The sequence below is a fragment of the Salminus brasiliensis genome, chromosome 10 (assembly GCF_030463535.1).
Source record: "Salminus brasiliensis chromosome 10, fSalBra1.hap2, whole genome shotgun sequence".
In the NCBI taxonomy this organism is placed as follows: domain Eukaryota; kingdom Metazoa; phylum Chordata; class Actinopteri; order Characiformes; family Bryconidae; genus Salminus; species Salminus brasiliensis.
Genome location: NC_132887.1, coordinates 13,333,968 through 13,349,898, shown reverse-complemented (window position 1 = coordinate 13,349,898; position 15,931 = coordinate 13,333,968). Strand labels below are relative to the sequence as shown.

Genomic DNA, 15,931 nt, shown 5'->3' with positions numbered 1-15,931 from the left:
TCCTTTACAGCTTATATAAACTAGTACAAGCTTCACTACAGTGCACTATAGAACTACAGTGTTCACATTTGCTCCTTATGTTCCTTTTAGAATTAAATTTCTAAACTCCAGTACTGTAATTCAACCTCACACCACAGTTTTGAGTTTTTCTGGCACATGAATCGTATCATTAGCTAATCGTATAATTTTTTAATTACTTGAAAAGTAATTAAAAAAATCTGCTTGAGCTGAATGAGGAACGTAGAAGCAGTAAAACACAAAAAATTGCAGGGCAGGTAGGGCTGCAGCTTTAGACAGCTAAATAAAACCCATCCCAGATTGAGACCAACGCGAGTCAGCCTTAATCCTTTCTCCCAGCTAAAGATACTCCCACAAAGGCAATGAGATTAGCATGACGCTGGTACTATTTTAGCTGCTGGACGCAAAGGAACTATGCCATGTGTCTGTTCTGGTCCACATATGGCAAAACATACAATTTATCAGGACACAAACAGTTCATAGCTAAGAAAATCATATGATCTGCTTTGGTTAAATCAAAGTAAAATTCCAATATTATTGGACTTTGATATTTTAATAAATATACAATAGAATAACAACATTGATATTTTATTACATATACAGTAGAATAACAACATGTCTATTGGCCAAGTGCTTTATGTGCCATGCATTTTAAGCTTGAGGTTTGAAATGCAGTACCCAGTCAACCAGTTAGCAGCATCAGAAAATCTCACAGCTACAACAGTCAATAAATAGCGCAGCATGGAATGTCTTGGTGAAGTATCAAGGTGAGAGTAAGTGACTCTCTTTTCACTGATTTGCTGTGAACCTTCCACATTATTCTAGCAAAACAATGTCTAGGACTGGGTGTTAGCACATTAGCATTCATGTACATAATGACAATTCCAAGGTTAGAGTCAAGAAGTTCAGCTTAATAATGGTATACATTTTAAAGATCCTGAGATGTTTTTGTATTTTTTTTCTTGTCAGTGAAATGAACACTGTATAGGAGACTATGAAATGCAGTATACACAGTACATCCTATGATATGTGTATGATCTGTAGAGTATTAATCAGTTTAACTCCTAACAAACATGATTTGTCATTGTTAAAACATTTCTTTTAAACTGTTTTCAATAAAAAGATTAGTATTTTTAGTAACGCTTGACTATACACTGCATATGTATAATATTACAATATACAGTTATAGGAGGGAGCAAAATATTTTTTTAGGATAAACTTAATCACTGAAGAGATTTCCAGTAATCAACAATAAAGTGCTTAAAGTGAAGAATTAATGTCAAATTAGAGATTAATTAATACTCTAAATCGTCCACTTTACCATCGCTGTCTTTAGGCCTCCTTTGTTTATTGGTCCTCGCTGGAGATCTTGTTCTTCTCTTAGGTGAAACCTGCCATTCAATTACCTCATTCTCTACTTCCTCCTTGTTGCCATGCCTACTAGGCACATTTCGTCTCTCTGTGAAAGGAGACTGTTTGGTAATCACAACTATGCTGTCATCTTGACTCTCTGAACTTTCCATAAAACTACGAATATCCTTTAGCTTCGTTTGAACTTTCTGGTCCGTGGCATTTTCCATTGATCCTGGTTGGGATTCAACTGATGTTTTTGTTAGCTGCTTAATTAGTCTATGACCAGACTCCTCATCAGAGGCTTGCCCAGATGTGTTTGCCTCAATACTATCAGAGTTTAAGTGCTCAGCAAAACTTGCAGTAGAACTGTCTTTTTTGTTTTCGTCCTCTTTTTCACTACTGTGGTCAGGACCCTTGTTTTGGTCCTCTGCTTCGTCAGTGCTTTTGGCTTCAATGTCATTCTGATGATTTTCATCAGTGTCACAATCCTCCACTTCTGCTTGCTCATCATTCTCCTCTTCAGAAGCTCCCAACGAAGCTACCTGCCGTCCTTCTTGCTCAGTTTCCTTTGACCCCTGACTGCATGTCTTACCCCGATCCTCATTGGCTTCATCCTTAGCATCATCTTCTGCCTGGGTGGATGCACCCTGGTTCCCATCCCCATCATCGTCACTGGGTGACTCGCCCTCGTCTTTGTTTGTGGTGTCAACTTCATCTTTTTCTTCACCTTCGGGGATTGCAGCCATGTCATCCGTACTAGGCTCAGCTTCTATTACATTCTCAGTATCTCCTGAATCTTCTCCTTCTCCATCCTCTTTCATCTCACCTTCTTCTGCTTTCTCCATTTTCTCTTCAGCCTCTTTTTCCTCCTCTTCTTCAGCTTCCCCTGACTCTTCTCCAGTTTCCTCCTCATTTGTTTTTTGCTCTTTTTCACCACATTCACTGTTTCCTGTGTCTGTGGCTTCTTCCTCAGGTGGATCCTCTACCTTTGCTGCCTCTTTATCTTCTGCGTTTTCTACATCTCCATCATCAACAGCTACAGAAGTCTCTCTATCCTCTGCTTCCTCCTCCTTGTCATCTGTGTCCTGTTCTCCCGGGGCATTTACCTCTTCAGCTTTTGGTGTTTCAGTTTCTCCCTCTTCTGCGTCCCCTCCTTCTATCTCAGCTTCAACATCTTCTATGGCTTTCTCTTCTGAGTTCTCCTCTTCTGCTTTATTCCCAGCATCAGACAGCCCTTCCTCCACTAGTTCTTTTGATAGACTTCCATCGTCAGTCCCTTCTCCCTTAGGCTCTTTATTTTCATCTGTCCAGTTCCTTACGTCATTATGGACTTCTGATTCCTCATGAACCACGTCCAATGCGTTTTGCTCCTGAATGTCACAGCAGTTAGAAACCACTTTGAGATGTTTTGGTTCCTCCAGCTTTGACTCTGTTGCTGGAGGATCCTTCTTGGTATGCAAGATTTTCCTAAGATCAAAGTCCTTCAGGACTGGAGCCAAGCTTAGAGCTTCACCACGCTGGACTGTTCGAGATGCCATCTTCTTTTTCATGCATGTTTCACATGGACAATACTCATCATCACTGCGCTGGTCACTGACATCAGTACCTGAGGCAGTGTTCATGTCTTCATTTCTTGATAAGGACGGATTGATTGATTTATCCTTCATCACTTTTAGGCGTCTTCGCCGTTGTTCAGTTTGGACAGTAGACTCTCTAGACAGAGTATTCTTCGGTGGTCTCGGTGTCCTACCAGCTCGACTTTGGATTTTTTGGAGCTCTCGATTTATGCTAGACTGTATCCTTTTTTGAACCTCTTCTTTTAGTTCACTGATCATTTTATCAAGCATCTCATTGTCATCTAAATCCCACTTCACCTTAAACTCTGCCATTGCACTTGCATAGTGAGACATAAACTGCTTCTCTAGTTTCTTTAACAAGCTGAGCACCCAGACTGGGTCCGGGTCTTGTGAAACTCTCCTAGTTAATATACCTTTCTGAAGGGATGAAGATTTCCCCAAGTTAGTATTCTCTGGTGGATCTGTATCTTTATCAACATGTGATTTCAAATCATTACTATTATTTCCAGAGCTTTCATTGGACAATTCTGCTTGATCTGTTTCGTTTTGATTCTCAGTACTTTGAATAACCTCGTCTCTGCCTTGAAGGCCTTCGTTGATTTGCTGTTCTTCCTCCAGTTTCTCATCTTCTGGACTGCATCGCACTCTCTCAGCAATGTCTGGAGTTAGAGAATCTGAAGGAACATGTGAAGGCTCTGTACTTTCTGGCGTGGCACATAAAGAGTCATTGCCCCCCTTCTGAACAATGTCTGCTTGAACTTGTAAAGCCTCCTGTTCAGTCACAGGTGCTACTCCATCCTGCGCTGATTTTTCAACCCCTCCATTGAAGCTGCCTTTGCCAGATCCAATAGATCCACTGCTTACATCTACCCCTGACGAAGACCTTGGGTTAAATTCATCTTCTGCAGAGCAGTGACCATTCATTTTATGCTTGTCTGGCTCACTTTCATTGGGCTCGTAGATCCATAGTGACTGCAGTATGCTTATTATTTCATTATATTTGTCATCTTTGCTGCTTTTTGGATCCGACTCAATCAACTGCAGATTTGCAAGACAGTCTAGCAGGCCTTTGGCTGATGTGCTTAATTTCCTGCCATATACAGGTGAAACTTCAGGCAAGCTGTTGCATCTGTCCAGTTTTGGACTTAGCAGAACCTTCATGATCTGCACTGAGGAGTGACAGCGCTTTGGTAAATCTTGTCTCTTGTTCATTTTCGGAGGACTAGGATCAGTATTGGGTGCCGTCATTTCAGATCTTACTACATCAGTCTCATTACCCGCCTCTGTTACATTACAGATGGTACTGTTGTCCTCTTTTTCTGGACACCCACCTGCAGCCAACTCTATTTCCTCAGATTCGTTCATTTCAGACACATTTTCAGATGTTTCCTTTTGTAGGCCCTCCTCTTCTGCTTCATTTGTGCTGCTTATCTGAGAGACTGCTTCATTATGTTGCTTATCAAATTCATCTTCCATTTCATACATAGGGCCTTCCATTGGTATGTTTTTAAGCCAGTCATTTATGACCTCTGTAGGAGATGCATTAGGTAAACTAAACAGCATCAGTTCTAAACCCTGATTCTCGTTTTTGGTCTCTGATGAGGTGCTAATTTTCCTATGTTTAGATATGCTTCTCTTTTCACATTTACTGTCAGTGTTCATAGCCTCTTTAAGGTCACAGTGTTTGCTTGACGTATTTGCTCCTGATTCTCTGCTAACTGGCCTGGCATTTCCAACCTTCTCCCTTAACAGAGCTGCTGCTGAGAGTGTGTGTGATAAAACACTGTCACTGGAGGAATCAAAATGTATTACTGGCAACACCTTTTTGTTTGCTGGTTCATGTGTAGGATCTGGAGAATTTTGTGGAATATCAGGCAATGTCTGTTCCTCTTTCTTGACAATTCTGTTATCTGATTTGGACGTTTTAAGAGACTTGACACTGCTAGCATTACTGTTACAGTCAGATGCTACCTTGCTTCCTTTTATTTTAAGGTTCGAAGAGGAAATATTCTTGATTGTTGCAGTCCCTTTGTCCTTAGATTGGGAATTTCCAGTGGGTGTAGTTTTTCCAGAGGCTATTGTACTTTGACTGCATTTAGAACTTCCAGATATGGTCGAGACTTTGTCAATTTGACAGTCACTGTTATTGCTTTTAGTAACTGCTTGTAGTGTACATCTGCTCTTGTTTATGGTTAAATTGCTTTCACTGGGTTGTGAGGCCTTGCTGGGTGATTTACGGCATGAGTGTTTGGCGGACAAAGCAGAGGGCACCCTATGCTTGCCATCATCTAACTCGCTCTTTGCTGTGCTTTCTGCCTTTGATTTAGTTGATCCAACACTTTCAGGTTTTCCTGGTAAAGCAGGCGAGACAGCTCGCTCATCAGTCTTGCAGATATTTTGCAGAATAGGAGACTTTTTTGAATTCTTTGAAACAACAGAATTCATAGATGTGGCAGTTTTGGCCCTCTCTTTAGTTTGCATTACTCCTGAACTGTCAGCATGATCATCCACAGCTGGTTCTGGTGTAGATCTTTCCAATGGACTTTTATTCTCCTCCAGGATTTGTGACATACTGCTAATGGATCTTTCATTGAGGTCATCAGATTTCTCCTCCTCGCCAAGTCCAAGAGATACTGTTGACACTGGACTTAATGGTTCGTCTGACTGGGGATATGGAGACGGAGTGGGAGATTTTGCTGATTTTGATGTTTCTGAGACAGTGCTTGCTACTCTCTGGACACATCCATCATTAACTGGAGAGGTCTCTTTCAAATTACTGCTTGAAGAGCACTGGCACTTGTTGGACTTTGCTGATTTTGAGGGTGCTCTAGAATTCACAGATATTCCACTTGGTGGCCTATCAGCATTCCCAGTGGGTGACTTTGGCGTGTTTGGTGTTGAAACTCTTTTATTCTTATTGGGTGATGGAGAACTCACTACTAAGGTATTTTGTGCATCTTTGGTGTCCTCTGTTGCTTGTGCAGTAGGCTTCAATGTTGATTTTGAAGTTCTCTCAGAGCGTGTATTTGACTCCATCAAAACTTTGGAGGTTTTGGACAGAGCACTAGTTGGCCTCTCTGAATCTATACTTTCCTGGCAGTTTTCTGTAACCGGGCTTGTAACGTTTGGTTGTGAGGTAGCTGCAGTGCCTAGAATGTTACTGTCAGATTGTTCTTTAGCTGACATTGCACTGGGTATTCTGTCTTCAGACTCCACATCAGAAGCCTGGATAGCAACATTCTGTGCTTTACTTAATTGTAAGGATTCCGCATTTTTCTGCACCAACTGCGAACTCCTTGAAGAGGCATTTGACTTGATCGATTTTTTGGAGGTATTTGACATTGCACTAGCTGCTCTCTCCTTTGCGGTTGTCTCTGGATCTTGACCAAACTTTTTTTCTGGTACTGGAGAAACATCTTTCTCCACTGGCTCATCCTGAGTTTTGGCAGACATCCCTGATGTGCTCATAGCACTGGGATGCTTGGAAGAGGAATTAGATTTCATTGACATAGCACTGTCCACTCTTGATTCTTGAATCATCTCTGGTTCTTGTACACGACTAGCTGATGCAGTCGATACAGGACTCTCTCCTCGTTCAGAACCTTTGTCCTGAGATGTTTCATTTGAACAATCTAAGTTGTTATACGCAGGTGTGATTATTCTCTCAGCATTTGAACAGCGTGATTTTTGTGATGACCTGCACTTAGAGGATCTGTTTGATTTCCCTGACATTGGGCTGAGTGCTCTCTCATCTTGGTTTACTTCCTCAGCTTTGTGATTGTCCAGTCCTGATGTTGTTGTTGATACTTCATCTGGTATGACACCGTTTGTCTTTGACTTTGCAGATGCATTGGACTTAACAGACATGGCACTTTTGGTTCTTTCTTCTCTATCCTCCACTACATCATGTTCAGAAAGTATGGATTCTGCAACAGATGCCCTCCCACATGCAGTCCGGTTCGATTTATTAGATTGTTTTGAAGTAGCAGAAGCATTTGATAAAGCGGACAATGCACTTTCAGAGCGACCCTGAAAGACATCTGCCTCTGCCAGTTTATTCTGGACAGGTTCGGTATTCTCACAAACATTTGGTACAGGAGACGTTCCTTGTGTACATTTGTGTGATCTCTCAGACTTTGCAGATGCCTCAGACCTGTGTGACTTTGATGATCTGCCTCCAACTGATGTAACTTCAGCATCTTGGTCAGCTTCCTGAGCTTGTGTATCCTGGGCATTTTCTGATAACCCTGAAGCAGCTGTGACTGATCTTTCACATCCACTACAATAGGAGCATACATTGGAATTTCCAGATTTTCCTGAGACGCTGGTGTTTGCTGACATGGCACTTTTACATTTATGCTCACTGTCCCTTCCATCTTCATATACTGTCTGACTGCCATGCACAATTGATACTGCTGCCCTAGAGGAATTTGTTCTCGCTCTGGATTTATTAGACACTACGCTACCCTCAGACAGCGGAACTGGAGGCCTTTCCTCTAAACCACTCTGCATGTCGGATGCCGCCGAGCCTGGTGTTGTTGCTCCACACTGGCAGGAGGGAGACCTCGAGGACACTTTCGAAGTTGAAGATCTGGCACTGTCTGGGGTTTGAAATAAACCTCTGTACTTCTTGTGCTTTGGTGAATGAGCAGAGCAGCTTGAGACTTTACTGGGCGGTCTGGGGGATAAATGGAAATTTGGTGAAGCCTGACTGCCACAGCAGTGTACACAGGTAAATTGATTTTCTTGTTCAAGGCTGTTACTCTGAGACCATTCAGATGCTCTCGATGCACTTGGAGGAAGGTCATCATAATCATCATCTTGATCCTCTTTGAGTGACTCAAGCACTTTGGATGAATTGCTGACTGCAGAAATTGGCCGGTCCTCTGTTACTTTTGGGATTTCAAAACCACCAAGATCACTTATACCACTACGGTGACATATATTTACAATATTAGTCTCACAAGTGTCCTCGTTTGGTCTCTTAGTCTTTAATTTGGTGGCAGTGCCTGATATCTCGCTGTGGCTGCAACAGCGACTAATTGAACAATATTCAACCCTTGTGTCTCCTTCCTCAACAGTCTGTTGAAAGCATGATGCTTTCTCCACCACATGCTCAGTGTACTCCTCACTGGACCTGGAGATGGTGCGAACGCTATCCACAGATGCCTTTTTGTGCATGATTTTGTGAGATGATCCACTAGAACTACATGAATTATTGGTTCCATTGACTCCACTGTTTTTGTGCATGGGATTTTTCCAAATGTCATACTCTTGGCAGTGATTGCAGCAGTTCTGACAGTGTGAATCTTCAAGATGCTTTTGATTGAGTTTTGGAGCACAGGCCTCCTCAGCCTCACACCCGGAGTTGAACTCTGGGTCGGAGTATTCAGCTTTGCCTTGAAGATAATGAGCATCTCCATCCTTTACAGAACTACTTTCATTTGAATTTGTAGCCGACTTCTTGATCTCGGTGGACCACTGAAGAGTTTCATCATTAACTAGTCGGAAGCGGACTTTCATCTCCACAGACAGGCTGCCGTCTTTGTTAACGAGTACTCGTTTTTCAATGTCATCATTCAGTATGACTTCTTTCGTGTAAGGACAAGTACTGACACAACCCATCTGCCCTGGTGTCATGCATAATCCATTGGGATATGATTTTTCTGAGGATAGGGAAAACCTTGTAGATCTGTTGCTAGAATCGGATCTTGGGTGGATGATGCTTTTCTTGGTCTCAAGTCCAAAGTTCACTGGAAAAATACAAAATAATAAATAATTATAAGAATTATAATGTTTTTAAATGCACAACATTGTCTTGCCCCTGGCACCTTTTAGGTAGTGCTCTAAAAAGTGTTTCAGGTATACTCTTTAAAATAAAGGTGCCAAAAGGAGTTATTCTTTAGAATTAATTTGGAATCACTACTAAAACAACATCTACTCAAACAGACTTGATTTGTCTTCACATTCAGACTCTCACTTTTTGACATAATCTAATCAACTGTGAATGGACCAATACAAATGATCCACAATTACCTAGACTCAAATTTCTGTACATTATCTTATTGAATAAAAAAAAAAGTTTTTGTCCTCATGTGAAGCTTTTGGAAATGTGAGATTTTATTCCAAAAAGGACAATGTCACACCATACCATTCTTCTTGCTTTCGTGGCCCTCGCTGCAGATGCTGGAACGTGACCTCACGCCCATCCCTGGCAACTTCTCCTCTGAGTGCTTCCTCAGGTTCTCCAGCAGTAGGGGCTTGAAGGGCTCCCGGCCCACACACACCAACACATTGGGGCACTGCATCAGACTCTGAATACTGTCGATCTGTTGTCGGGGGTCATGAAAACACACTTTTCAGTAATTGGCAATAAATATATTCTTATATATATTTTAAGCCATAAACCTACATCACCTGTAAGGTGTATATATGTGTATATTAAATATATGTGTTTAGAGATAACAGGTTGTATTTCTTGGCCATTTTTAATTATTTAAACTCATATCACCATCAGTGATTATAAACTGGGTCATCATTCAAGACATAATCTATTACCCTGCCTAATTAATCAGAAAACACATTGCATAGTTTATGATCAGAACTGTAAAACAACTACATATCAAAAACTATCAACAAACTATCAACTTTGTATCAACAGTTAATTCTATCTGATAGCAGCATTAGATAAAAGAGCAGGACACATTTGTGGCTAAAATCAATGAAACAGCGGCTAACCTTCCGTCCATCCAGGGTGTAGAGCTTCCTGACATGGCACTGCATGAGCTCAGAAATCTCGTCCATAAAGACGCGGAGGCTGCGAGCCGTCCTTCTGCTTAAGATGATGGACGTTCTCACTGTAGGGTCATTGTTTTTCACCAGTACAATCCTTTTTGGATGGCGATGGTAGTGCTGACCGGAATGAGCTGACGGGGGTTCCTCAGGTCGGGAGGGCTTTTTCCTTGTGCTGTGTGGGTGGCTGTGGTGCCAGACAGCAGGCCTTCTCCCTGCCACCTCCATGTCGACTGGCTTAACGTAGCGGCGATCAGAACAAAGGTAGCATCCACCATCCTCCAGCTGCTCCAGCCGCTGAATGGAGTGAGTGCCTCTGGGTGTGGTGATGGTCCGCACACCGAATGGCAAAGGCACCTTCTGCGAAAGGTCATCCAACAAGGCATCAAAGCATTTGAAGCTTCTTTTATGAATTGCCATCCTGACACCACTGAACTGGACGTCACCACTCTTGAAGAAGGTGATTCTCTTAGCCGGAGTGGCCAAAATCACGCTGGAAAAGCGAGACACAGGACGCTGAGAGTCATTCCTAATCTTGGTGCTTGCATTGGGGGAGCCTGCTCTCTGCATTCTTCCTAGTCAGTCTACACTGTAAAGGGAGATATTCATGCAATTTTGTCAACACTCTTAAATACCACAAAAAAATTTTTCTTTTGCATTGTTTCATTTGCAAACATGTTTTAAACATTTTAATGGGAATTAATAACTTATAACTTACTATATATTTACTATGGAAATCACAAAATACTGTGACACAATTGAATACCTCTTATTTTCAATTCACAGGAAATTAAAATATAAAGCCTCCCAAGTTTAAATATATCCAAAATTAGAACCCTGGTAGAACTGCTTGGACAGATTTTGGACTAAACTGGGATTTTCCACTGGGAGTTTTTTTTATACACCAGTATCTCTGCTTTAACATTTTGCATTTGCCTTATTTTTAGCAAAATGTAATGCACATATTTCCCTAAAAACATATGTTTTATCTTCATATAAGCAGTTCAATAGCTTCAGGCTAAGAAGGCAAATCAGAATTGAGAGGACCTCAATGAATCTAAATGTAGCCCAAATACACTGATTCTCGATCTGTGAAATATTCTGAACTATCCAATGTATGATTATATAAATATTGAGCATACTGTGAAACCAGACAGCTTGATCTTTCAGCTGATAAGTTCAAAAGCTGACACTTATCTCTAATGGGGAGGTGACATTTCATACAGCTGTAAATACGTAGTTATCATCAAATGACTTCCAATGCTTGCATGACACTATGCTTAGTAATGATCGATTTAGGCAGTCACAAATTGTGTAATACAGAATTGTCCCAGTTCTCAAGTTACTGATGTATACAACACCTTTACACCTCCTCCTTATAAGTAGCTGTGAAACTAGGCCTCTGTGTAGGGATTAACCAGCTGCTCTTTGGAAAAAGTTACAGGCCAATTTAAACTGCATTTCCTTCTTAGCCTTTAATTGGCACCTTAATCCAACATTTAAATTAGTGTAAGCAAACAGTGGGCAGTGTACAGATCAGGCACATACCCACACTCACACTAACACAACAAATACATAAATTTACAAATAAATAAATGATCATGATTTTATCCAACTGGAAATGACAATGACACTAAGCAGCCCATTTTGATCGAGTACTTCAACATAAGCCCAGAGAATTTAAATGATTTCATGATAAAGGCCCATATTACAATGCTAATCTGTACATGTTTATTATATAATACAGTGCAGTGGTGGCTCAGTGGTTAGAGCGCTGGGATATCGTTAACAGGGTTGTGGGTTCGATTCCCGGGCTCGGCAAGCTGCCACTGTTGGGCCCTTGTGCAAAGCCCAACTCTGCTCCCCCACCGCCCACCGCTCTGGGTGTTTGTGTGTACACAAACATACTGTACTTTAACCAACCCATAAAAAGTACATTTCCATATTTTGGAAATGGATTTTATGAAAATGTGCATTGCCACCTTTCTGAGTGGAGAACTCAGATGGTGTACAGTCTGCCTGAACAGTACTATTTACTTAATCACTCCAGTTACAGCTTAAAACATCCCAATCACTTCCTCCAACTAATGACACCCATATTTAACGTCAGTTCAACCAATCTTGATGCTCACTCTGACCAATTCTATGTGTTCACTACCTTTGAAATCTACTTCTATGACCATAGAAACATAAAGCATACTCACACTGATAGGACACATGATCCAAGTTAGTGTTAACAAATGCTAAAAAAAAAAAAAGAAAAGAAAAAAAAAGAAAATCCAAATCTATACAACCAAGAGCAGCACCATGTATCAGGCAGCATTCAACCATGTGAACAGTAGCAACTGTCACAGTACCACAAGTTCAAAACCCCTCCCACAACAAGTCCAGCCACTAATCATGTCCTTTGGAAGCTAAGGATAGAATGAAAAGCTCCTTTAATCATCTTGAGATTTCACTGAAAACTAGACAGGCATTAGACACAGCACAGGGACACCCACACTGCACAAACGTCATAAATCAAGCCCATGGCTGTATACAATGTTATTTCACAACAAGGAATGCTATGGAAATTGGTATTTATGTGCAGATGTCTGGAAACAGAGATGCTGGTTTGCTGCAACACACAAACACACACAGTTCAGGAAGGCAGGGTCACTCTGAGCTAATGCAGGAACATTATCTAGTCATGAAGTGAAGGTGTTTGCATGAAATTGTGTTCACTGTGAGATTTGTAACGGGTAATGTCAGGGGAATTCACCCTGTATCACTTGCAGGTAAATGCTAGGTGACTAGCTCTGCTCTATTAGCAGAAGGAGCTTAGTCGTACAAATGGGTGGAGTGTCAGTATATAGCTCTGGGGTTACATCAGAATGCAATATTTAGGGCAACAGATATTGGCTATAGGCTCTGTCTATTTACAGCTCAGGTTTTCTTCATTTTAACAGTCAGTTAACACAACTGTTAACAGCTTTAGCTTCTTTTTATTTATAATTATTTATAACATACTCAGTTGAGGACAGAAATGTTCATATGCTGATCAGGAACATTAATTGCATGGCAATATTGGGCTCTTATTCATTTTTCTGAACTTTTTCCTGAGGTAAAATGAGAATAGAATAAGTGCTACCACCACCATGCTTAACAGTTGGTACAGAGTTTATGGAGTCAAATTCTAACCTTCACTCTTCCAAACACACCTCTGCTCACTGTGGCCAAACAACTAAACCTTTGTCTCATCTAACCACAGGACTTTTCCTCCATGTGGCGAGCTGCTGAAGGTGTCAATTTTGGAGCAGGGTCTTATTTCTTAGATGGCAGCCTCTCCGTCCATGGAGACGTAAGGCTTTCTTGACTGTAGACAGTGCCTTTGAGCTTCCAGCAGCATTCAGTTCATGGCAGGCCTGTGCCTTGATGGCTCTTGGGCTGTTCATGATCATATAAATCAATTTCCTTTTAGCTGAGGGTGATAGTTTGAGTCTTCTTTCAGACCTTGGCAAAGTGGCTACACCTCCCAATAACTTAAGTAGAACTGTTGGAAAGGACAATGATCGAATCTGCAGTTATTCAGAAATAGCTCATTGAGACATTCATGACTTATATAAATCTACAACCATCCTTTTTGAACTAAACTCCTTGGACTTTTCTATTGTTGGTCAGTGACTAGTGTCAAACTAAATATTTTATGTGGACACAGCTAGGGTATTAGTTGAAGTTCATTAACAGGAAGTTAAACGAATAGTTTAACTTCACTGAATTACAATAAATTCCTAAAATCTGTATTTTTTTTAATTGTATGTGTTCCGGATTCAGCTTTAGCAAAAGTCAAAGGCACCAGAAAATGATCTATCTATAGCTGTTTAACAGTTTGAATGTTTATTAGCTTGGGGAAAAACACACTAATATTAGAAACCGACCAGCATTAAAACAACCAGTATTTATTTCATTTGCGAGTGAGTGTATTTACTTAACCCTTTCCAAAAGCCTTGAGGACACTCAGTATATATTGTAGTTATCTTCCAGTACCAGGTTTGGCAAACCAGTCCATCATTGAGATAAAGCACATGCTTAGCTGTTTGTTTTGAACAAACCCATTCAATCAAGTCACGAACCAAACTCGGTCTTGGTCTTCTAAGAAGCTCACAAGATGACTATATCAATGACTGTACTGAAACAAACATTTTTCTTCCTTTTTACTGCATCCATGTGTGTTTATTCTAGTTACATGCCAATCAACAGTTGCTTAGGTGCCTAAGACTTTTGCGCAGTGCTATATGTTTGTGAAAAATGTCAGATATTCAGAATCAGCCCATAATCCCACCCATATTTTTGACAAGAAGAAGAAGCAAGAAAGAAAATATTAGAAAGAAATATAAGTGACTTATTTGAGTCACTAATATTTGAAGGAATATGACTGTCCTTTTTGTATGCAAAGCTCTTTTAAAGTATATAATGTGTGCTACTGTTAATTCACTCCTGCACTGCCAAGACAGTGGCTTACTCTAATCTCTAGCAAAGCCAGCACATCCTCTGGACTCTTAAGTAAAGTGACCCTCTGTTACCTACATGAAACACTCACTAAAAGAACATATGTTGCTGTTTTTGTCATTTCAATTTTGAAAGCAACTTTTCTACAACAATCCTCAATACATATGTTTTCTTTAGCACTTTTCCTTTTCGTTATGTAGCTGAAAGACTAGTTGTGACACAAGCTCAATTTCCAGTGTAATGGAGATAAGAACACCTGCTTTTTAAGTCTCTAAGCTATCTAAATCATTTACTGGAAAATCTGCTGAAAAAGTTACGCAATTTATTCCCTTATCATAGGCCCTCATGTAAGCTCCTAGTAGAAAAGAGACTTGGACATTAATAGAGGAAATTAACATAAATGTCATGCTTAATAAATCCTCTTAAACACATTTTACACTAGCCTCAGAAAAGGCAGTAATTCATCTGCTACACATGACTGCTATCTTCCACTTTATCTGCTGTTAGAAACTACGGCAGGCACTCATGAGAGTACTGGGAGCAGTCTGCTATGAAGGTCTGTCAGACACACATATCACTAATCTGATGCAGAAGCATTTTAGCGCCCACGAGCTGTCTGCTGGAAACCGAGGTGAAATGCATAACAGCTTCTCAAGAGATTCGACATCATACCTGTAATAAGTTACGAGCTGGCGTGACAGAGTTCATTACAGAGAAACAGAACTTTCTTGGATGTAAGGAGAACCAATTCTACATTGCATACTTAATCAAGTGAAGTCTGCTTCTTATACAGTCCTTGGGTGTATCTTCCCAGATCAAAACTTTTAAAGTGAAAGTCATTTATATATCGCAAGGATATAGAAAGAAACATTGTGATATCAACTGTATCTGCCAGGCAGTTATTTCCAGTCACACTGGAAGACCAGGCTCTCCTCTCTATGAACCGGGAGAGACCATAATACTGGAAACTTATCGCTTCAATACATATCTTAACCCCCCGATCACGTTGACCCTCCTCCACTCGCAGAGTAACCAACAAGTTGATTGGCACTTTTTGATGGAGGACAGAATTATATCCATGAACAAACACCATGTTGAGCGTAGTGAGAACTTCTATTTATATTTCAACCAGTGGCTGGTATCCTCATTTATAATATTTCTGGTTTGATTTGATGCCAACGCACCAACTTACCTTCAGTGTCATACTTTCTACATAAAAGTTACAGATTTTGAACCCCACGGTATAATTATTGGGTGGGACATGCAGCTGATTGAAATTTTTGGTGGGACACATTTTACCCATCCCACTTGTTCTCTACGGCAATAACAAAGATTATCAGAGAGATCATTTTGAAATATTGCAAATGTTCAGTCTGGCAAGCTGGAGAGCATGCAAATAAAACAAAGAAAGTCAGATATATCAGAGTTATGCTCCAGTAAAGTGTGAATTAGACATGCTTGTTCAGAAGAAGGTGGCAAAATGCCAGTGAGAAACCACTGGATGTTAACATACCGTCTGTGCATACATAATGTTACATACCGTCTGTGCAGGAAGTTATAATTAGTTATAATTATGTAATTATTAAGTATAGGTTAGACCAGTTGGTAATTATAGATGGTAATTATCAAAAATTGAGCTGTAGGCTATAGTTCTATAATAGGCAATTCACATGTGGTACTTCTGAGCTGAATTTTGGATCATG

General features: G+C 40.5%; 1 protein-coding gene across 2 annotated transcripts in view; it reads right to left on the bottom strand.

Annotated features, from left to right (window-relative positions):
• Positions 1 to 552: 552 nt before the first annotated feature.
• rp1l1a (rp1 like 1a) overlaps positions 553 to 15,931 on the bottom strand; it is a 19,864-nt gene continuing 4,485 nt past the window's right edge. The window contains exons 2-4 of one of the 2 annotated variants that reach the window (XM_072689275.1): positions 9,687 to 10,329; positions 9,100 to 9,277; positions 553 to 8,701 (exon numbers count right to left, since the gene is read on the bottom strand). In XM_072689275.1, coding sequence (XP_072545376.1) covers positions 1,314 to 8,701; positions 9,100 to 9,277; positions 9,687 to 10,310 — 8,190 coding nt within the window. In that variant the 5' untranslated portion in view covers positions 10,311 to 10,329 and the 3' untranslated portion in view covers positions 553 to 1,313. The remainder of the gene's footprint in view (positions 8,702 to 9,099; positions 9,278 to 9,686; positions 10,330 to 15,931) is intronic. The other variant, XM_072689276.1, reaches the window with a different exon arrangement.